The 22,905-nt window shown below is 51.9% G+C and overlaps 2 protein-coding genes across 2 annotated transcripts; both read left to right on the forward strand.

Moving 5' to 3' along the window:
- Positions 1-3,202: 3,202 nt before the first annotated feature.
- On the forward strand, positions 3,203-9,978 carry LOC128901245 (keratin, type II cytoskeletal 4-like). The gene is made up of 9 exons (XM_054183098.1): positions 3,203-3,754; positions 5,013-5,227; positions 6,367-6,427; positions 6,747-6,842; positions 7,634-7,798; positions 8,229-8,354; positions 8,769-8,989; positions 9,440-9,468; positions 9,584-9,978. The coding sequence occupies exons 1-9, from the start codon at positions 3,203-3,205 to the stop codon at positions 9,976-9,978; spliced, it is 1,860 nt and encodes a 619-aa protein (XP_054039073.1).
- A 4,708-nt stretch (positions 9,979-14,686) lies between these two features.
- LOC128901250 (keratin, type II cytoskeletal 5-like) lies at positions 14,687-19,637 on the forward strand. Its single transcript, XM_054183109.1, has 9 exons — positions 14,687-15,385; positions 16,210-16,430; positions 17,007-17,067; positions 17,564-17,659; positions 17,794-17,958; positions 18,080-18,205; positions 18,543-18,763; positions 18,883-18,917; positions 19,159-19,637. The coding sequence occupies exons 1-9, from the start codon at positions 14,699-14,701 to the stop codon at positions 19,635-19,637; spliced, it is 2,091 nt and encodes a 696-aa protein (XP_054039084.1). The 5' UTR covers positions 14,687-14,698.
- The last annotated feature ends 3,268 nt before the right edge of the window (positions 19,638-22,905 follow it).

A 22,905-nucleotide genomic window follows, 5' to 3' on the forward strand; every position in this document is an offset into this window, starting at 1 on the left:
GAGCCCAGACCATCACCTCTACGCTGGTCCCCACAAATCCACCATCTGCTTTGATGTGGCAGCAGAATCAAGCTGCAGTTACGAGACAGGGAACAGCCACCTTTGGAGGGCTGGACCCGCGAAACCAGAGGGAGATGTCCCAGGGGCCTCATTAGCCATTTTAATGGTGACTTCACGGTCCCTTTTGCAAGAAGCCACAAAAACTGCCCAGCCTGCGGGGAGGGAAGGAGAGCACCAGCGCGGCCAAGCCCTGCTGACCCCGTTTTCTCAGGAGAGGGTCTTAAAAAGCGGTTTTCTCACTGGGAGAAAGCAGACTTGGATGGCTGGGTTGCTACAGCCAGAACTGTAACAGGAGGCTGGAAACCCCCCAGGTTTTCTATCTGCACGGATGGCTCAACAGGTCCCAATTTAGTAAGGTGTTTAAGCAGAATTAATTTATCCTAATGCATCTGGGTACATGTAAATCTCAAAGGCGTAAGTCTCATGGAAGCCACCACAGTTCAAGGTATATTTAAAGCCAAGGAGTTCAGGGGTTTCCCCGGTAAATCCGGGTGTAAACTGCTGCTTTAAAGCTTTGCTGAATCCCATCAGCCTGAAAACAGCGGTTTCATCTCTTCCTTGTAAAGAGGAAGGTCCTTTTCTACAGCCCTTCAAACACTATCTGAGCTGCAATCAGCCAGGATACAGCATGGAGACATGAAGAAGGTCTCTACAAAGGTGGCATTCGCGTCTGACTTGAGCCCGTGCTCAATAAAAGCAATCGCAATCCTTCTCTTCAGAAGAGCGAATCACATCAGAGTGCTTCCTCCTTTGAAGTTGCTGTAGCCAGCGCTCAGGGCTTCCACCATGTGACTGTGAACCGGCTTTGTGAAAGCTCAGCAGATGGAAACCACAAGCACTGCCCTGAACCATCTCCCTCTGATGTGCAAGGCTGGGCACCTGGAAGAAGCCACTTCTTAGGGCTGCGAGGAGGAGCCAGAGGTTGAAACGCAGGTTTGTTGCTTTCGCTCCACAGGGAAACAGCCTGGCAGCACGTTGGATGTAGGAAGGGATCTCAGGGCTCGCAGCCAGTGGAGGAGCATGGATGGTTGTCCCGCCAGTGGCGTTTTCCCTGCGTTCCAACAAGACCAGGGGCCTGGAGGGTCTACAACTCTCCAATGGTGTGTGCATCATCACCCATGCGGCACAAGACACTCTACAGTGGGCGGACAAGCAGAGATACGGAAGATAGCAGAGACCTGATCCCAACCAGATCCAGATTTCTCACGGCTGGAAAAACCAGCAAGTCGCTACCCTCGAGGATGAAGGGTCGCGTCTTTCTTGCCATGGAAAGGAGCTGGAGTCTCTCTCTCTGCTCCTGTTGGATCTCAGGCGGAAAGTGGCTGCTCCTTGCCCATGGTTATGCCCACCTAAAAGAGCTCATGAAAGATGTTGTACGGACCTACCTAAAGGCTAAGCGATGGTTTAGCCCATCCACCAATGTCCTGTTCCCAGGCAGTGCTCCAGGCTTGGCTGCAGAACACACACCCAACTGTCCTCCTCAATGCTTGCACCAACACTTCAGCACAAAATAAAATACATTTCCAAAATATTTCCCCCTTTCACTTACTGGCAGGAGGTCCCAGTGCTTGGATTACCGCAGGCAGAGTGACGTGAAGGGCGCAGCGCCCAAAAGCTCATCTGCTTTCTCCAACTATCTCCATCTCACAAATGAAATTACATCTCATTGCAAGACGTGCATCCTAATGTGCTCTGACCAACGCAGCCACAACGGAACTACTTCACCACTCCAATCGCACGCAGCATTTCATGGTCCATTTCAACCCATTAGGAGACCTGTAGAGAAAAAGGAAGATTTTTACCTGGAGAGACTCCACAAATATTCTAAATCATCCTAATTCCTTTGCATTATTTTTAATTCAAGACAACCTATTTCAAGTTTACAACAGCATTAACTGGGAATCCTCCCAGAACCAGTTAATTTTGCCCCAGCAAAGATGCAGAGACTTCTTAGGGCAAGCTACGCAATCACTTGTGATTCTGTGATTAGACCCCTTTGTTAAGGCAAAAAAGGAACTTTATTTGTTTCCAAGCAAATTCAAAAATCTTTTAAAGAATTTTAATTAAGATGGTGTGGTACCTTCTCATTAACAGATATTACTAGAATAATTTAGTGTCAAACAGGTGTGTCACAGGAATAGGAGGAAAAAAGTTCACTCCGGCTAACATTTCTCAACCTGTTTGTAACACTGCGCTTCCCGTCTTTGTTGCATCTCCAGCTATCGTTTGCGTGAACCCTCCGTGTGCGCCAGTCACATCACACCCAGATACTAAACACGATTATCACCTTCCCCAGGCACAGAATTCGCCAATAAATCGCCATCTGCGGTGAAGTTTCCCACAAATGCCTTCTCTTCGATCCCGTATGTTCTAAGGGGCACCGCTGGACCAGCGCCTCGACTCCACATGTGCGAACCCCAGGACCGAATCTGTCCTCAGCGCCATCGCGCCCCGTTGATGCTCCATCCACAAGGAACCCACCAACCCCATCCTGCCCCTTCTCCGCACGCGAGCCGGCAAACACGGCGGCAACTGAATCGCCCCCGAGAGCCGGAGCCATACCCATGAGAGGAAGAAACGAGAACGCTCCCAACAACGCCAGCGCCGCACTTCCATGGCTACACCTTCCTTCCTCCTCCCCTATCGGCACCGGTCATTGCTCAAGAGCCAGCCCCGGGGCTGGCGAGAGACCCTGGAAGAGGCGGCATCGCCACGACATTCTGCAGGAGGTCCTGAAACATAATTAAACGCTGTGGTGAAACCCAACCGTAAACAAGCCATGAATAAAAACCCCTTGAATTATTTGGCTGAACTATAATTACACAATAAGGAAGCAGATTAATTAAGTAAAATATAAGTCCTGAAACTGAAGCTTGCAAGCAAAGCAGTTTATTTTAATTTCCACATTATTTCGTATGAGATAGAAGTGTTTGCTGTGGGTTTAAAATGTTGGAAGCCATTCCTTGCTGCCAGGCAGACCAAACCCAGTGGATAAATTAAATTTTTGCATCTCAGGCACCTCCTGGAATGTATATAAGGAGAAGGGCTCTGCCTCAGAGAAGCTAAAGGAGATCTCCTTCTTCCACTCCCTGCTCCTCTCTTGCTCGTCTGCTTTGCCGGTCCCGCTTCTCCCCCAGCCACCATGAGTCGACAGTGCTACACCTCCAGCTCCATCCTGGGAAGACGGGGCTTTTCCTCAGCGTCCGCCGTCTGCGGGCTGGGCAGGGGCAACAGCAGCTCAGCCTCCGTCTGCCAGCCGGTGGGACGGAGATGTGGCATTGGTGGCTTCAGCAGCCGGAGCGTCTGCGACCTGGGGAGAGGGCAAAGGATTTCCTTCGGCGGGAGCTGCCGCGGCGGGGTCTACGGTGGCGCCGGCGTCGGACGCTGCGGGGTGGCTTACGGCGGAGGCCGCTTTGGCATGGGCACAGTCGTGGGGTTTGGTAACTGCGGAAGCTACGGGGGCCTGGGCAGCTACAGAGGTCTTGGGGACGGCGTGGCCATCGGAGGCTACGGCGGCAGCATCGGCATCGGCCTCGGTGGAGGGAGATCTGAAGGGATTCGGGGCGTCAGCATCCACCCGGAGCTCCTCAAGCCCCTCTGTGTGGGGGTCGACCCCGAGGAGTGCCAAGTGCGGACCCACGAGAAGGAGCAGATCAAGAACCTCAACAACCAGTTTGCCTGCTTCATCGACAAGGTGAGACCCCGTTTCCCTCCACACGGGCCGCCCGCCCCATGGCTCTGGTGGATGGAGTGTCTCTAGAGAGACAACGCCGGTAGCTGCTTCTCCTGGTGCCCCGACATTGTAAATGTTTCTGATTGACAACAGTAGTCCTGACCTGGAGACTCTTTGGATTTAAGCCTTGCACCAAGGCAATCGCATTTTACCTTTCGATGGTCACCAATCTGCTAAATAGCCGAATCAGGAGCGGCTCCAGGGATACAGGACACCAAAACCTGGGAGAGAAGGGATGGAGACACAGAAATGTAAAAAGGCAAAATAGGAAGTTTTATTACAAATGTATAGTCTGACGTTGCTATCACACCTCTATAAACCCCAAGGGACGTCTGCATCTTTAGAACAGTTTGAGCGCTTCGTCAAGGAGATGTAGAAGGACATTCTAGCTAAAATGAGATGTACAATTTTAACCTGGTGGGAGATGTCCCTGCCCAGGGCAGGGGGGTTGGAACAAGATAATATTTAGGGTCCCTTCCAACCCAAACCATTCTATGATCCTATGAACGTCTCTGTTCCTCCACTTCATGAATGAAATGATTTGGTGATTTCCTAAACAGCTGTAATTTATCCTTGTTTTCTTAGCTAAGCCTAAGGGTTTTCATTACTGTTTAGAGATGTGTTATAGGAAATGATTTTTCAAACGGCAGAGAAACTTTTGCTCTCTCTGATCTTGATTTTCCTTGTGAGTTGTTCTGCAGCTGGAAAAACCAAACCCACGCAAAAGAAGCTGCTCGGCTTCCTCCCATTTGAAAAATGACTTATTCATGATCCATAAAGGTTCTCAAGTACTAGAGAGCTCTTTAATCTAGAAGCGAAAGGCATGATAACTTAATTAGATGCATTCAAATGAGATCCTGGATGGAGCTTTGAGTGCCACGAAAGACTCATTATCGTAATCAGCCCATCAGGGGAGGCAGTGGATCCTCCACCAGGCAGCTGTCGCGGGGGAAGAGGTGGTGCTGGGTTGAGCTGTGCTTTGGTCAAACCCATGATTGGCCTCGACACAGAGCAAACGCAGCCATGTTCAGCCTGTGAGACGAGTCCTGGCTGGGACCGGCTTTAGCTCACACAAGATGCTGTTCTCACTGAGAAATCAGCACTTAACCGCTCACATTTCTGATTTTGTTTTTATTTTTCCCTTTTGGAAGTGGAGGAACCCAAAGCGTGGGACAAGACGGGGGGGGTCGCATGACTCTTGCATCTCTTCCTTCCCCAGGTCCGGCTGCTGGAGCAGCAGAACAAGGTGCTGACCACCAAGTGGGAGCTGCTGCAGCAGTATGTCCTGCCAGCTTCCCGGAGAAACCTGGAGCCCGTTTTCGAGAACTTCATCTGCAACCTGAGGAAGCAGCTGGAGTGTGTGCTGGGGGAGCGGGAGAGGCTGGAGAACGAGGAGCGGTGCCTCAGGGACCTGGTTCAAGAATACAAGTGCAAGTAAGTCGTACGCGGGGAGAAGGTGCAGACCGGGGTGTTTGCTGGCCCAGCGTGGCTTTTCTGAGCACAAAGCCAACGCAATCGCACTGGATGGGCCCAAGACCTGGGGCACAGGGAGTGGAGCAGGGCAGGGCACACCGGTCCTGGGCTGGTTTCCCGTACTGGGGTCCCACGGCTGCACCTCAGACGCTGGCGACGGACTGGGAGAGCTCTTCAACCACAGTGTTTCCTTAGGGAGAGGGACAGGGAACCACTTTTCCTCTCCCTAACGCTCCCGCACACCGCCCCGGTTCACCCTATCAAATCTCCCACATCATCTGTGCCTGCGGCTCCCCTCAAATCTCCTGTCCCCAGTGTCATCCGTTCCCACAAAACCCTCAGCCTATTTTTCTTCACCCCACGCTTTATCCACAGCGTCTCCCTTGGGGTTCATTCTCTCTTCCCAGAGGGAATTGGGTTTTTAATCTAAGCTGCAGATATTCCTTAATAGCTCCCCGTGAGCTCTGCTAAGCCACAAACCAGGACGCTTGGTGGCTGGTGGTATAAAGCACAGGGGCAAAGAGCAGTCCTTTCTCCAGAGATGTTAAGGTCAAGCGTCTCAGCCGCTCTTTCTTGCGGAGCCACCACCGGGAGGTCAGACTCATCTTGGGAAAGTTCTCCCGAGCCCCAATTACTTGGCCATTACACACCGGCTTTCATTCCCTTCGCACCTGGGAGTTTCAAAGGTTGCTCAACTCCTGACCTCCCTTGGGGCATTTTGGCCACAGTCTCCCCACAAACACTCAGAGCAAAGTCCTGGATGCTTCAGAAAAACATCACACAGAGCAGCAGGGCTAGAAGCAGCAATCCAAGCCCTCGGCTGAGCTACACAGTTTTGCATTTCTAGTGGTTTGGCCTGATTTACTGCCGTCTCACTCCAGCCACCGATACTGCTGGTGTGGACTATTTAAAACTGCTGAACAAAACCCGGTGGGGAGGAGAGAAAAAGCACCAAAGCAAAAATCACAAAGGAGGGACACAGTGAACAGGGGGAGGCTCTGGTTTTACTCACCCTCCCCATGTTCTGCACCGGCTGCTCGGGTGGTGGGGACGGGACCCCCCGGGACTCCGCATCCCACCCCTCTCCTTTCCTCCTGCAGATATGAAGATGAGATCAACAAGCGCACGGCTGCAGAGAACGAGTTTGTGGTCCTCAAGAAGGTGAGTCGCACTAGGGACAACACCGACAAGACCAGCTGAGAGTGGGGGGTTTTGCACAGGCAAAACCCAGGTATGGGGCCAGGGAGAGAAATGGGGGGGTCCTGGCACCACGACGCTGCCTGAGCCCTCATTGGGCAGCCCAAAAATAGACGTAATGCAATGAATTTGGGGAACCCCCATTAGGTTGTAAGCACACACAACGCAAGCCCAGATAATCTTAAGGGCTGGAAACGGTGTGGCTTCCTCCAAATCTAACAGAAAACATGGGCTTTGCCACAGTCCTCCTTTCTCCACCTCTTTTCACCTGATGTCTCTCCAGGACGTGGACTGTCTCTACCTGACCAAGGAGGAGCTGGAGGTGAGGGTGGGCCTCCTGCGGCAGCAGCTGGAGTTCCTGAAGTGCATCTACGCCGAGGTAAGAGCCCCCGGCCCCCCGCCTGCTGCCCCGGGGACGACGCATCATCTGCTGCCCCCTGAGCTCTTACACCAAAACTAAATGCAGGGAAGGGTGTCTTTTCTGAAAATCCTGAAATTGCATCCCAAAAATCTGCATCTCTTCCATAACAACACAGTTACGCACACTTTGGGAAGGCAAAGGGCGCTCTTGGCTGTCTCCCATACTGATGGCTGCAAAAGCGAGGGACCTTTTGCATGAAAAAGCCCCTCAAATTCTCAGCCAAACCACCTCTGGGAACTGCTGAAACATCTCAGTCTTCAGAACCCAAATATTTTTAGTACTTCACTTTTTAAGCTACATTAGTCTAAATATTTTGGCGAAAGTAATACTTTCGTCTAAAATGTAGCAAGTTCTCCACGAAACACACACCCTTCCTGCCCAAACGCCTCCCAGCAGCCTGTGGGCAATGGGGCCCAAAGCACTCGCCCCCGGGGGCACCACAGCCCCCAAAAGCGCTGACGCAGCCAGGAACGCCGAGTTGCATCAAAGCCAGTTGCTCCGCTGGGATTCCCCACCCTTCCTTAGGGAATTTTATGCAGCAATCCCATATTGTGCCACCAAAACAGGTCCCAGCAGCCAGCTCTTGCTGGGAACTCTAGCTGGAGAACCCCACGCTCTAGTTGGGCGTTACTGGGAGAACCTCCCCCAACCCTGCACCTTCTCACCAGACCCCCCCTTTGCCAGGGGTTCCTCCGTGCCTGGCTTGGGCTGGTTGAGGGAAAGGGACTGACACGTGGTGGGCCTTGCAGGAGAGAGCTCAGCTGGACTGCCAGCTGTGTGACACCTCTGTCATCGTGCAAATGGACAACAGCCGGGACCTGGACATGGAGGGCATCATCAAAAGCGTTGAGTGCTGCTACGAGGAGATTGCCCAGAAGAGCAAGGCGGAAGTGGAGGCCTTTTACCAAACCAGGGTGAGTATTCACACCACCAGCACAGATGGCAATGAAACCCCTTGGCCAACAAAACTCTGAGGACCATTTCTGTCCTCCATGACGCAACTTAAACCCACCCCACAGCGCACATACACTGTAGTTTGCTAAAGAAAGTCATGCCAAAAAAACCGCCAACAACCCTTAAAACTGTGTTTTAAGACTTTTCTGTAAAACCAGTGCACAGAGTTCCTTCAGAGAGGTCTCCTCTGTGCACAGCCATCAGGAACACCATCCCCTGCCCAAAGGACAAATGCTCGGGACCTACCTGGGACTGTCACCCTGTCTGGGCTGAGGTCACGTCTGGGTGCTTCCCCGGGAGCACCGACATTGGTGCGGCTCTGGAGAGTCGCCACCTTCCCTGGAAGGGGCGATTCGGGCACATTAACGTCACCCTCTTCTCATGCAATAGTTGGAGGAGCTCCACAGCAGCAGGGGCAAGTTCTGCGATGACCTGAGAAACAACCAGAGCGAGATAGCCGAGCTCAACCGGATGATCCAGAAGCTGCAGTGCGAGTCGGATAACGTAAAGAAACAGGTAGGATGAAGGGCTGAAGGCTGCATGGGCAGCGGGGCACGCGAAGGGCTTCGTCCTCACCAGCTCTCACCCTGTTGAGATGCAAAGAATGCCCCAACCCCAGCTTAAGCCTGTGTTTGTGGCTTCTCCTCTGCTGTCAATACACAAAGAATCAGATTTATTTCTCACTTGGCAAATAAGCAGGAGCCAGTTGGTTTGGCTACAACAGAAAGCGTTTGCTGTATCATTCTACTGGGGCGCAGCCAACAGGTCCCCTCCCCTTCACCCCAGAGAGCTTGGCCATCGCACGTGTCCGGCCTAAACCCAGGCTCTCTGGCAGTTCCTAGCTGAAAAACAAGGGGGTACGTGAGCAACCCTGTGGAGATACCTCTTAACATCACCACTGGCCACCTGTTCGCCCGTTCCTGTCCACAGATCGCAGCCCTGCAGACGGCCATCTGCGACGCTGAGCAGCGGGGCGACTGTGCCCTCAAAGATGCCCGCCAGAAGCTGATCGACCTGCAGACTGCACTGCAGCAAGCCAAGGACAAGATGGCATGCTTGCTGAGGGACTACCAGGAGCTGCTGAACGTCAAGCTGGCCCTGGACATTGAGATTGCCACTTACAGGACACTGCTGGAAGGAGAAGAGAGCAGGTAGGAGCATCCCTTGTCACGATAGCTGGCAAAACCCAACAGGGGGAGAGAGAGGCAGGGGGAGATGCTGGGTGGAGGCAGCTCCCCGTGGGTGCAGAGGGGAGCATCGCCCCTTTTCTCCCCGTGGGTGCAGAGGGGAGCATTGCCCCCGTTTCCTCCTCATCCTCGCAGGGCAGCGGGATCACACCGCACTGCGCGTGCTACAGTCAGCTCTCCTGCCTGGGGTACAAGGAGAGGACGGGATATTAAGATGCCTGTGGGATTTGGGGGTCCAACCCTGCAGCGCTTCAGTGGGCAACTGGGACCAGCACCCGACGCCTGGGTGCACAGAAAAGCTGAAATGCCTGCAGTGTTTCTCGGGAGGCGATGGCTGGCAGCACCTCTATTCGCTTGTGTATTTGAAGGAATATTTCCCTAAATACATTCCTGAGACATTTCTTTTCTTAACAGGATATGCACCGGCAACCCTGTGAGCGTAGGTAAGCTAATGAAGCATCCCCTTAATTTCCTTAAAGGTCTTTTAAGCTTATAAGTTTCCTTATAAGATGGGCTTTAGCTGCTCCGGGAGTGACTGAGCCTGTTTTTCTCCCACAGCCGTGGTCAGCGGTGGTGGCACCGTCGGGGAGTGCCGATCCCTGTCTGGAATGGGAGGCAAATGCACCGTCAAGACCGGAGGGGCCGGTGGGGGGTTAGGGGTGGTCTCTTCCTTCGGCGTCAGCGGCACTGGCTTTAGCACCCGGAGCATGGATTGTCTCCCCAGGGTGGGGGGCGGATTTGGGGCCAGGAGCGCCGTCAGCTGCATGGGGCGAGAAGTCATCCCCGGGGCTGAGGGGGTCCAGTGCGCCCCTGGGGTGGCCAACCTGGGCAACGTGGTGTGCGCCGGCATGGAGCAGTGCAGCCCAGGAGCCGTCATCATCCCCGGGGCTGGGGTCTGCAGCGCGGGGAGCCGGTACAGCACAGCTGTGCGGGTGGTCAGAACAACCCGGTAGAGACCGGAGGGCAACGACACATCGTATTTTAAAATAATCAGCATTTCTGCAATAAAACAGTATTCCCCTTCCTTCCAACAGCTATAGGGATCACACAACCATGCACTGCCCGTGCCCACACGATTAGGCAAGTCGCTCTGCCCAAAACCCTTTGCATGATCAAAACCCACCTTCTCTTGCACGTCCTTTTTGGGGTCCCTTCTTGGACCCCACGGTCTCAGCCAAGCGACAGTTTCATTTCATAGAGTCCGTACCTGCCTTCACACGTCATCTCAGCTCTTAAATCAATCTTCTCTCCTTGACCCCTTTTCAGCAGGGATTTTCTTTCCCTAACGCAGCTCTTGCAAAAGGATGAAAAATTTGGTCATCCCAACTTCAGAGAGAGAAGCCACGTTTTAATTGTGGCTGCAGCTATTATTTAACTTCTTTAATGACACCAGAAAATCCAATTTTTCCTGTTTACGAGAGGGTTGGTAATGCTTATGTAAATTGGTCCAAGTTGCTACACCAGGTTTGGTAGAGCAGATTTTAATTACACACCAACGAGCACCTTATATTTCTGTAGTTAAATGCATGCGTTGTTTTTCCTGTGTGTGTACTAGATAGACGGATTTAATGCTTTTAATGTGTAAGTGAACAGAGTTGATTATCCTTCGCTTACTCCAAACTTTCAGCTGTACCTTCAATAAACTACATGCATAATTCATGCTTTGCTTCACGGGTTTCATTTCCCTCCCTGACATTACAAAAGCAGAGATATTTTCTCAAACATGAAGCTCCGAATGGGTGGGGTGGGGAGTTTGCAAGAAGTAGAGTTTTATCAAAGTTTTTTTGAGACTTTGTCTCCCTGCTGTGCTTTTGCATACCTTTATTCCATCCAGAGATTAGTGTGGCCACAAGGAAGTCTGGAAACGCGGTGCAAAGCAGGATATTTAGCCCCTCGTGGGACGCGTAACTCACTCGGGATCTCTCACACTGTCTGGGATCTCTGGAGGCAGAACAAAAAAAGATTTGTTTAAAGAAATCAGTGAGAACCAGCTCAGGTAAAGAAAAAAAAAAATCCCACACCCCACCCTTGAAACCCTTCCGCAAGAGTCGGGTAATTTTAAAAGGTGGCAAGAGAAAAGTGTAGTTCCCCAAAATCAGGGCTTTTCTGCCTCGAAAGTCCCACTTGCCTCAAAACACGGGGAGACCATGAAGAGCAGCGGATGTGCCCGGGGATCCGCCCCCCAACAAAACCCTCTCCCACCAGTTTAGGGGACTGGGATTCAGGTGAGACCGGGTCGCCCCCTCCCTTTCCTCCATGAGGGTCCCCACTTTCCAAGGGACGGTGACGCACCGCAAGGTCTCTCTGGCACGGCTGGGAAGGGCTGGCTGCGATGGGGCAGCTGGATGCTGGGAAAACCAGCTGCCCATCCCCGTCTTCTCCCACGGCTCCCCTGGGTGCAGCCGAAAGCCCCCAAGACAACTTGGCTTTGAACTGCCCTTCGGAGAAACCCGTCTCTCCTCACCCAGGCTGGAAGCAGCCCGGGGTGTGGGCAGGTCTATCCACCCCGTGAAAGCCACACCGAGGACCGCGTGTTATAATTTATTCCCCAACGTCCCACTCGGCTTCCTAGACTTCGCTGCTGACTCACAGCTTGTCTGCCCCAACCTCTCCACGGCTGCAGGATGAGCTCAACCACCCTGCTGGGCTCGGTCGGGCCACGCCGGCATGATGGGGAGACCACAGAGCCCCTTCCAGTATCTGAAGAGGCCACCTAGAAAGCCAGAGAGGGGCTTTTTACAAGGGCATGCAGCGATAGGATGAGGGGTAACGGCTTCAAACAGGAAGAGGAGAGATTTAGGTGAGATCTCAGGAAGAAATTCTTCACTGAGGGGGGTGAGCCCCTGGCCCAGGTTGCCCAGAGCAGCTGTGGCTGCCCCGTCCCTGGAGGGGTTCAAGGCCAGGTTGGACGGGGCTTGGAGCAACCTGGGCTGGTGGGAGGTGTCCCTGCCCAGGGCAGGGGGGTGGAACAAGATGGTCTTTAAGGTCCCTTCCAACCCAAACCATTCTATGATCCTATGGTGATGAACCCACCACTGGTTCCCACTGGTCGAGCATCTGCCTCTGCTCCTCTCCCAGCAGAGAGCACGGTGGGCTCAGGTTCCCCACATCTGCAGCGCTTTCCTGATGGAAAGCAAGATGGTTTAGTGCAGATCACTAAATATTTGTTAATAAATGATGTGCCTTAGACGCACTACCTGGGCTTGGGGGTGGTGGTGAAAGCCAAATGGATCAGCCCTTGCTGAGAAGGCAAAACCCACCCACCCCAAGAGGATGTTTTTTGAAATGGTTATCTTCATCTTTTCTGTCTCAATGCATAGGACTCGGACTTCATCTCATTTGTATGTAAATATCCAGCAGAAACACCCAAACAAGAAGCTTCCAGTGCCCCAACAGCTCATAATTTATGTTGATCACCTCCCTGCAAAACAATACCTGCGCACCAAAACCCAGCCGGCTCCCCAGGGTACCAAAGCAGCCCAGCAGCTCTTGCATTTCTGGAAGAATACCTTTAATCATCCCTGCCCTTCTCAACCCCCGAGTATTGCAAAACCCATGTTTTCTGCTGCCTGCTTGAAGACGTTCGTGCAGATCAGACTATTTCGGAGAGAAAAAAGGCCAGGAGTACGTTTTTGGGGGCAGTCTGCAGGCCAAACCCTGCTTGGTGTCACTTTGGACATGCCCCTTGGTAGACGGACAGAGTCTAGTAGGGTTGATCCAAACTGACAGATGCAAAATACCACATCTGCCGCTGGGTGCAGAGCCCACAGACCTCAGCTCCTCCACACATCAGACCAGCCCGGTGAAGAAACCGTGCATCTTTCACCCAGCCTTTGCATCGCTCACATACCTTGTGGACAGTGGGCTGAAGGAAGAAGAGTGTGGGAGCCAAAATGACAATTCCCTCTGTCTTGTTGGCAGCCCCACCTTTAAGCCCATTACATTCATTCAGCTCTAATATCTGATCCGAACCCGTTTGTCAGCTTCAGGACAATCTGCCTTTTCTGGGGTCAAGAAAGCATGAAGACAATCTCATTTTCCCATCGCACCCAGGCTTTGAATTTCATGCAAATAATCAAGGCAATAGACGTTCATGAATTTCAAGTGACGTCCCAGGCAGATTCAGACCAACATTTTTCCAAAGAGAAGCGAGCCGACCCGCACCAACCGGGAATTTCGCACTGCAATGGGAAATTCTGCTTGAGTGACCCAACTCTCCCGGTCTGAGCTCTGCCTGGCAGCATTTCCCCAAGGGTAATCAGATATTTGGTCGTCTGTGTTCGGTAGAACACAAAACACCTGCTTAATTTTTCTTCCAGCGATGCCAGTGGAATTTTAGCTCGTCCCTAATGGTTTTTCAGCACTGAGGCACATCAATGTATTTTGCAGGGCATGTAGAGTCCTGTCCTGCAAACACATTTAAGCTCCAGTCACGCGCACAGCACGGGCAGTGCCACCGGGACAGCAACATACTGAAAACGAACTGAGCTCCTCAACACAAAGGATAAAATACCCGAAACGTTGCCGTTCCACAAAGCCCGAGATGCCAGAAAATGTCACCACACCCTATCGACTCTGCTCTTTTCCCCAAGGACTCCAGGAATTAAAATAAGGAGAAATTGTGGGAGCATTTCTCATGCTGGTTAAATCTTTGCTTTCGGCAACATTTTGAACAGAAAGACTCAAAGGTCTTTACAAGAAATCAGAGCGAGTAACTCGAGACTGATTACATCTTAATGTTAACACGCAAATACTACCGTTCCACAAAGCCGGGCAAAGCGTTTTTCAGAAAAATCTGCCTCTTTCATTGAAATGTTTTTTAGATCGAGATGAAAATGCAGTGATCCCATTGCCAGTTGGCTGGAGACATCGCAACGACATCCCGCCTCTGGGTGGGATGGGGTTGTCTTCTGGAGATGCCAATAGAAAGGAAGCCGAGGAAACCTGCCCCAGACTAAATACCCAATACTAAATGGCCAAAGTTTGAGGCGACATTCAAATATAGCGTCTCACAGGAAAATCACGGATCAGGGCCTCTTTGAGCTAGTCAGCTCAAAAAGACGGTCTCTGCTGTGAACGGGCAGACTGGATAAATTAGACCCCTGAAAGGGATGTCAGGCCTCATGAGCATCCCACCCACACTCCGCCTCCAGATGAAGAAGCCCCATGAAGCGTTTTTGTTCAGATTTAGCCATTTTATTCTCACTGCCTTTCGCTCAAGTTAATTCAGAGGGCTCTCCACGAAGTTCTACACTGACCTACTGCACCTTATAAGTAGCACAGGGGTATCAGGTAGCTATTTCTCCTTTTTCGCCCTTTTAAACTTCTTTTCTTTTGCTTCGCAGCTAGGAAATAAAATAATATATCTCTGCAGGCGTACGGAGGCTTTGCAGCTCTCCCTGCCAAAAATCAGGGAGTTAGATAACTCTTCCAACTGAGCAGATTCGCACCAGCGGGTGTGTTTGAGAGCAATCAGTGTTTAACACGTTTCAATAAGACAGCTGGCTGCCTGGCACGTCAAAACCATGAAGGCACTAAATTGATCGCTGGACTTCCATGCAACCAAGCCCAGATCCCCAGAGGGATAAAAAGGGCATCCTGCACCCCCTTCCAGAGAGCTGCACTCCCCGTTTGCCGCTTCTCGCCAGTGCCTGGCCGTTTTCTCCTGCTGCAATGAACCGTCAAACTTACAGCATGAGAGCGGGAGGCGGAGGCAGGTCTTACAGCACTGCCTCGGCTGTTCTTCCAAGCAGCAACAGGGCTGGCTTTAGCTCGATGTCTGTGGCACGATCTGGAGGAGGTGGAGGTGGCTTTGGAAGGCTCACAGGAGGAGGTGGTGGTGGTTTTGGCGGCGGTTTTGGCAGCAGGAGCCTCTACAACCTTGGTGGTAGCAAGAGGATATCCATCGGTGTTGGAAGCAGCTTCCGAGCTGCTTTTGGGAGTGGAGCTGGGGGTGGCTCTGGCCTGGGAGGTGGCGGTGGTGGCGGTGGCTGTGGACTTGGTGGTGGCGGAGCTGGTGGCGGTCTTGGACTTGGTCTCGGTGGTGGAGGTGGTGGGTATGGCTTTGGTGGAGGTGCTGGTGGGCTTGGCTTTGGTGGTGGACAGGGAGGTGGTGGAGGCTTTGGCTTTGGCGGAACAGGGGGGCTGGGAGGATTCAGTGGAGGGCTGGGTAGTGTCAGGAGCCCAGCAGGATTTGTTGGTGGCCCACCCGGAGTTGGTACTATCCAAGAAGTGACTGTCAACCAGAGCCTCCTGGCACCACTGAACCTGGAGATAGATCCAAACATCCATCAGGTGCGAAAAGATGAGAAGGAGCAGATCAAGACCCTCAACAACAAGTTCGCTTCTTTCATTGACAAGGTGAGACCTCGCCACGTGCTGTGGAATCGTGACAGAGAGGGAGGCAAGATCATCTTGCAGCTACAAAAATATGACTTCATAGATCTATAGTCTATTGCATATTTCCTATCTGCATGTCTTCGTTAAAATACTCAAAAAAAGAAAATTCTTCTAAACAGTTACAAGGCAGAAAACTAGACTGGAAACTAGTAGTAAGAGGATTAGAGCCAGGTTTTGTGCCTGAAAAATAAGAAATAGTAGCTCAAATGGAGTAGGCTAGTTTCAGGTCCAGACCTCACTGCTTAACCCAGCTCTCTGTGGGGAATCACAGCAGACGCATTAGTCCTTATTGCTTTCTCGCCTGCAAGCTAAAGTCCTTTGTATATTGACTCAACTTAAGTCCTTCCCTGGCTTCTACTTGGGTAAATACGTAGTATATATGAGCAAAAGGAAAGGCAATTAAGTACTCGTCTTTTAACCTGTAGTACTCAGATCTTAGCTTTAATGAAGGAAGATAAATATCTCTTACAAAGAAAGAAAAACCAAAGGATGTTAAAGAAAGCAAGTAATGAAAGAGCTGAACTCACATTTTCTAATGATTGCTCATTGGCTTGCTAAATTAAATTGTCTCTGATGAGAACCGTCCACTAAGGGCAGAACTGCCTAGCTACTGGATGGGCTAACGTGGCCCTAGATAATCTGGAGGATATTCACAGCTAGATTTAATGCTCTTGGTTTGGGATTTCCTTGGTTTGTGCTACGCATCAGTCCCAGTTACTGACGCCTGGCCACCAGCACGCTCACAGGTATCTTCTGCTAAGCCTCTTCTGCTCCCCAATGCGCAGGTTCGCTTCCTGGAGCAGCAGAACAAGGTGCTTGAGACCAAATGGACCCTCCTACAGGACCAGGGTCAAAAAAACAACTCGGGCAAAAGCAACCTGGACCCACTCTTTGAGGCTTACATCAACAACCTGAAACGGCAGCTGGCCAACCTGCTCAACGAGAGAGGACGCATGGACGGGGAGCTGAAGAACATGCAAGACCTCGTTGAGGATTTCAAGAACAAGTGAGTGCCTGTTAGTGGCACATCCAGGCACCCTGGGGTGAAATGGGATGCAAGTGGTTCAGCTTAGCATTAGGCAGTAGGATGAATCTCACCTAAACTTAGCTTTCTGCAAGTCAAACATCTAGCCTGACACAGCCACCAAACTTTCTACAGGAAAGGGAAAAAAAGTATCTCCAGTTTGTGCTCTAGCCCGTAACACAGTACGTAACTAATCCCCCTCTAATATCCCACTCCTGGGAGGCATCTCTCCCTGCAGAACCCGTCTTCCTCAACAGCAGCAGAAAGGCGATCCATCAACATTTTTCCAATCGGAAAATGCAGATTCAGCCAGGACGCAACAACTTGTGACGACGCTTGCAAAAGAAAATCATCTAAACCAGCTTTACCTTCCTTGTTCCATCTGCATTATGTCAAAATGTCATTTCAACCTCTTGAGAAACTGGATTTGCACAAATTTGAGCTGGGCAGTCTCCAGGAGGTTGATTTGGAAACGCCATACCCAGCCCAGATAACCTCGCACTCCTACCTGTACTTACCGAGGTATGATCCAGCACGTCTTCCCCTTTATCCTCACAGGTACGAGGAGGAAATCAACCGACGCACAGCAGCGGAGAATGAATTTGTGGTGCTGAAGAAGGTGGGTGAGACAGGAGGTACTACAGATGCGGAGCTAACCCTAACCATTGCGCAGGCTGGGAACGTCCTAACGGATGGGAGATGTCATGGACCTGCATCCTCATCCCATCCTCTAAAAGCTGCCATTTAGGTTGTGGTTTTGGGGGAAAGGAACAGAGGGGTTTGGAGGATGGAAGTAAATTCTTGTCCCACAACATACACACGTGCTGCGCAAAACAGACCGTGTAGAAACAAAGATGGTCATTAGTGCCAGGGAGCCCAGGTACCAAGGCCACGTGGCCTGTACCCCCCTCCTTATCTACTAACGACGTTACACACAGCACCTCTTTTGGCCAAGAGGTGTCCTCTTGGTGCTCTTCCAGGGGAACGTGCTAAGCAGCTCCTCCTGTCAGGCAGCACCACTGCAGCAGCCACATCTCCAGGCTTGGCCAGCTCTTGGCCGAGCTAAAGAAGAGGTACCGGGGGCTGCAGATGTCCCCATGGTTGCTCTTTTCCAGGATGTGGATGCCGCTTACATGAACAAGGTGGAGCTGGAGGCCAAGGTGGATGCCCTGACTGATGAACTCAGTTTCCTCCGAGCCCTCTACGATGCGGTACAGACACCCTCCTCCCCTGATTTCTTCCCTGATTTCCATCTTGTTGTCACCCCCTGGATGGTGACCACCACCGTTCATGGCATTTGAAAAGGTAAGTGCAGCTGGTCAGGATCCTCTGTGCTTCCTCGCAGGAGCTGGCTCAGCTCAGCGCACAGGTGTCTGACACCGCTGTCATTCTGTCCATGGACAACAACCGGGACCTGGACCTCAGCAGCATCATAGCTGAGGTGAAAGCTCAATACGAAGACATTGCGAACAGGAGCCGGGCCGAGGCGGAGGCTTGGTACCAAACCAAGGTGAACAGACCCAGAGATGCATTTCTGGGGAAAATTACTGCCGTCCCTATGTAAGGCTGTTTGAGCCACGTCTCGTCCACCTGGACATCTCGGATGGTTTACTCTTCCTTCTGAACCCCAGTTCGAGGAGCTGCAGGCCACAGCTGGGAAGCACGGGGACGACCTGCGCAACACGAAGGGGGAAATCTCTGAACTCAACCGGCTGATCCAGAGGATCCGGTCAGAGATAGAGAACACGAGGAATCAGGTAGGAATGGCAAGAGGAGCCTGTGGAGCCCTGTTCTGTGGTCCCTTAGCACTGCAACTTTGCTGTCTGCCACTGCTTTGCTGATCTGGGACTTCAGCAGCCACAGAGTATGAGGTACCTCATTAAATGTACTGAATTCCCTCCTGAAAACGCTGTAACACGTATTAAATCATTCTTGCCAGGCTGGCATTTCAACTCCAGCAATGTTAGCTATGTTGTCATGACCTCAGTTGTAACTTTTTTCATGAACACCCCAACCAGAATGGTTTTCTTCCTTGGGTGGCTCTTACCCAAAAACAAAAGCGGCGTTTAGGAGTCCCAATCCCTCCTCCCGCAGTGTGCCACCCTGCAGACGGCCATTGGAGACGCCGAGGAGCGTGGAGAGCTAGCCCTCAAAGATGCCAAGGCAAAGATGATTGACCTGGAAGATGCTCTGCAGAAAGCCAAAGGTGACATGGCCCGGCAGCTGCGCGAGTACCAGGAGCTGATGAACGTCAAGCTGGCCCTGGACATCGAGATCGCGACCTACAGGAAGCTGCTGGAGGGCGAGGAGAGCAGGTGGGGGCAAAATCCCTGCAGGAATAATAGTGACTATCGCTTTGCCCCTGCCAGTAGTTGGCCCCCCTGCCTGTCTTCTTCCTTTTGATCTAACCTCCCCTTTATCTGCCCTCCAACAGGCTGAGCGGAGAGGGACTCAACCCCATCAGCTACTGTAAGTACCACAGTGCTTGTCTTGCTTTGGGCCTACTGGGAGCAGAGGCCGTGAGCAACCTTGGGAAAAGGGAGGTTTTGCCCAATGTAAGATGTTCAGAGCCCTCCACCAGCACTAGTGGCTTGCATAGGATACAGAAGTTGAGTGCAAGTCCTGTGGGTGAAGGTCCTGATGATGGTGCTTTCTGGAACTGGGTGGCTGTGAAGCAGATGGCCAACCCTCTGGTTGCTTTTTCTTTCAGCTGTCATCAGCTCCAGCTCTGGCGTGGCTGGTGGAGCTGGGTTAGGAGGAGGATTTGGTGGACTGAGCCTAAGTGGAGGCGGCGGTGGAAGCGGTTTCAGTCTTGGAGGAGGCGGCGGAAGCGGTTTCGGTCTTGGAGGAGGCGGCGGAAGCGGTTTTGGTCTTGGAGGAGGCGGCGGAGGTAGTTTCATTCTTGGAGGAGGCGGTGGTGGTGGAGGCTACAGCTTTGGAAGCGGAGGACTTGGACTCGGGGGTGGTGGTGGTCTCGGAGGTGGATTTGGAGGCAGCAGTGGTCTCAGCATCGCAAGCAGTCTTGGCTACGGAGCAGGTGGCGGCAGTGGTCTGAGCACCAGCGGAGGGAATTTCAGCTCTGGAAGTGCAAAAGGTACCAACCCAGGTGTGAAAATCGTCTCCAAAACCTCCTCCAGCAAAAAGAGCATAAAAAGCCAAAGCCTGAAGAACGCTACGCAGCCCGAGTAAAACCACCACCAGACCCTCCCCAAAACCATTGCTCCTGCCTTGCTCCTGTATCGCTCCCACACCGCCATCCCCTCCACCCACCTCTGTCTGGCTCCTCGCACTGTAGCTCCTAAGCCTTTGGATCACCGTTCAAGAAAAAGCAGCAGAGCACGCGTTAACCAGATCTCTCAAAGTACCTGAAACAGGATTAAAAAGAAAACACAGGCCTAACTGATTTTCTGAATGGGGAATATTTTCGTTTGTTTGTTTGCTTTCAATGAGGCCGAGCAGCTCGTTTGGAACCGTGGCCGGCTGACAGCCGTCAGCCGACACAGACCAATTAGCGGGGAGGATGCAATAACTTGGGGTTTTAGCTCAGCTCTGGCCCGCAAGAGCCCAGGGATGGGCTGGGAACTTGGCGGCCGTTCAGCCCACTTTGTCGTCACTGCGGGGACGAACCAAACTCACCCCTTCAAGTTAAGAAACTCACCTTTAGCAGAGATGTGGGTTATTTTTCTGCCATGTAGAAATACCCCGGGAGATTGCTGAAAAGATGCCAGGCGGTGGTTTGCAGGCACGGGGCCCCTCGTAAAATATCCCTTATTATGGGAGGACGGAGCCCGTTAGGAGTCACTCGAGTGCAATGTAAAATCCCTCTTTTCCCCATTCAGACCCTCAAAAAACATGTTTCTTCCAGATGTGCTGAGCATCGCAGCTGGGTGAAGTCAGGACACGAGCCCGGCCAGTGGTTGAGAGTAATGTTAGGAAAGCAATCTGAGATCCCTCCATCTGAAAAGTACCACCCACGGGGACGCGGAGGCAACTTGCAACGAGCTTATCTGAAAGGAAACCCAACCTGCTCTCCCATCCCTGTCCTCTCTCTTCTTAAATGAAAGTTTGCCCATAGCAGCACCTTACGCGCAATCTCGCGGGTGTATTTTGTCAGAGGAGCCATCAGTGACTGATCCACGGCACAAGGAAAAGGGCTTGCTTTCTAAATTCTAGGATTTTCTAACTCTAAGTAATAACTAAGGCCGAGAGTTCTTCAAAAGCAAGACAGGTGTTGGCAGTTAAATGGGGGTGCTCTCCTGTCTCATGCTAGGTTTTGTTGGAATGGCTTAAAAAAATGCCCAAATCATCCAACAGCCCAGGCCAAAGTCCAAGCCTTTGCCCGCCGTCTTGGCAGCAGCAGTTGAGGCGAAAGTCAAAAATACACTGAAAAAATTGCCTGAAAGGGCCACGTCCACACCGCTCCCGGGGGGGCCCAGCCTCTCCACCAGGTGGGGGGTTTCTCTGCCAAAAGACAGACATTTGGTCAACTGAAAAGTGTTTCGGCCCAGCAGGTGGGGAACGAGGCAACAGGGAGCAGAAGCCCAAAGGCACAAAGTGCCCGAAATCTACTTTCCCCCTTCTGATGGGATTTACCCCTCTCGCCTCCCACCACGTCTTTTTATTTTTGTGCAAGCACCACTAAAAAAGGAAATTGCAGCTTTTTATACTCCAATGATAGTGATATGACACTGTTTTCCTTCCTCTCTCTTTTTTGGAACCTGCCCAATAAAACCGGATTGTAATTTATTTGCTCCTACACCTTTTTGTTCCAAACCAGAACCAGTCGCACCAAATCTCCCCAACCTTCAGCAGAGTGAGCGGGACGGGGCTTTTGCTTCACTTTGAGGGGAACGTTTCAAAATTCTGATAAAATTATAATGACATATTATAATTTTATATAAATGTTATATATGAATATAAAATTATAATGAAATCAGTTGTCCCAGAACAAACAAGAGTCAGGGGAAAGAGGAGGAGGAGGAGGAGGGTGGGGGTTTATTCATAAAGTGACCAAAAAAAAATTAACCACCGCTCATTTCTGAACATACGATTGGGGTTAATCCAAAAGCCTTTCTTCCATGGACGGGAGGGCGTTGCACAGCTCTGCTAGTTCAGGCAAAACCACCAATATTTAATTTTTGCTTTCTTAAAAAGATATTGCAAACCCAAGCGTACGCGGAGACGTGGGGGAGGATTTTATCAGGCTGATCTAGACCGACGACGGGTTTCGGTGAGCTGGAGCCGAGCAACTCACCCACCGAGGCAGGGATTTTGGTCAGCCGTCATTGCAAAAGGAGAACTTAAAAAAAAAAAAAAAAAAAAAGGGGGGGGGGGGACACGGACGGAAAAAAGCCCCAGACAAACACTCAGACCTTATTGCATTTCAAAGAGGCAGACGGTTCGCTCTTCCCTGACCTCTCGACATCCCGGCTTTACAAAACTCAGGGCAGAAAATGGGAGAGAGCAAGTAAATACACGCCAGCCCCGCAGCCTGGCGGGAGACGCCTCCGCAAAACCGCGCGGAAACCCAGCGGCACCGAGAGACGGGAGCATCCCACCTCCCCGCGGCCGGGAAGTCGAAGGAGCCACAGGCGGAAAGCCTGAAGTCCGGGGCCAGACCCCTCGTCCCCTGCTGTCGCAGAGGATGCTGCGGACAGAGAGGCCAGAAACGAGTGAAGGTGAAAAATAAACTCTGAGTCACCTCCATTTCTGCACTCGCCCGTGCAAACACCGAGTTACGCAGCGCGGGTGTGAGGAATTAATGCAGCTAACGACAGCCTAACCTTAACTAACCTTAACTAACCTTAAAAGTTTGAGTGTCTTTCTTCCAGCCCGAGCTGAAAGAAAAAAAAAAAAAGTGAATAAAAGTCCGGCCGCGGGGCTGCCACGAAGAGCCGAGCTCCCGCACACAGCCCTTCGCTCTGCGCCCCCGGCCCCCCCGCAGCAAACCCAGATCCCAAACTGCCGCCCCTCGGCGGGGATCCCCCCATCCTCCGAGGGGGCAAACGCGGCCCTGAGCGGCGACAGGAGCCAAGTGTGGGACGGAGAGATTCTGCACGAATCTTCCTTGCTTTGGCACCTAAACCATCATTCGTTTCACTCTTCCAAATCCTTTGTAATATTCCACTTAATTACCCTTGTCTGCAGCAACAGGCTTCCCTAGAAGAGCTGGGGAGGTAATGACCGCCTTCGACGTGAATCCCTTCGCTTTGCTTTAATTAAACCGTCCTCAGCCTGTGCGCTGGTTCCCAGGTGTGACTTTGCATAGCTCTTCGGAGCTCTTTGGAAGCCCGAGCCAGTCTCCCTGCCCGGCCCCCCCTCCCCAGGACCCGGCCCTCGTGTGCCAATTCACACCTGCAGGCTTTGGAAAGCAGATCTCCATACATCTGCTGGGCTCAAAACAGAATTTATTTATTTTCAGTATCAACATGACCCCAGCGGTGTTGTGATCGAGGCT

This window comes from Rissa tridactyla, chromosome 24, assembly GCF_028500815.1.
Source record: "Rissa tridactyla isolate bRisTri1 chromosome 24, bRisTri1.patW.cur.20221130, whole genome shotgun sequence".
NCBI lineage: Eukaryota > Metazoa > Chordata > Aves > Charadriiformes > Laridae > Rissa > Rissa tridactyla.

What these genes read in the sequence shown, in the direction of transcription:
- LOC128901250 (XM_054183109.1), top strand. Translation starts at nt 14,699, where the DNA reads ATGAACCGTCAAACTTACAGCATGAGAGCGGGAGGCGGAGGCAGGTCT. An exon ending in AATTTGTGGTGCTGAAGAAG is followed by an intron (nt 17,068 to 17,563) that starts GTGGGTGAGACA and finishes GCTCTTTTCCAG; the next exon opens with GATGTGGATGCCGCTTACAT. An exon ending in TAGAGAACACGAGGAATCAG is followed by an intron (nt 18,206 to 18,542) that starts GTAGGAATGGCA and finishes CTCCTCCCGCAG; the next exon opens with TGTGCCACCCTGCAGACGGC.
- LOC128901245 (XM_054183098.1), top strand. Translation starts at nt 3,203, where the DNA reads ATGAGTCGACAGTGCTACACCTCCAGCTCCATCCTGGGAAGACGGGGC. An exon ending in GTTCAAGAATACAAGTGCAA is followed by an intron (nt 5,228 to 6,366) that starts GTAAGTCGTACG and finishes TTCCTCCTGCAG; the next exon opens with ATATGAAGATGAGATCAACA. An exon ending in CGGATAACGTAAAGAAACAG is followed by an intron (nt 8,355 to 8,768) that starts GTAGGATGAAGG and finishes TCCTGTCCACAG; the next exon opens with ATCGCAGCCCTGCAGACGGC.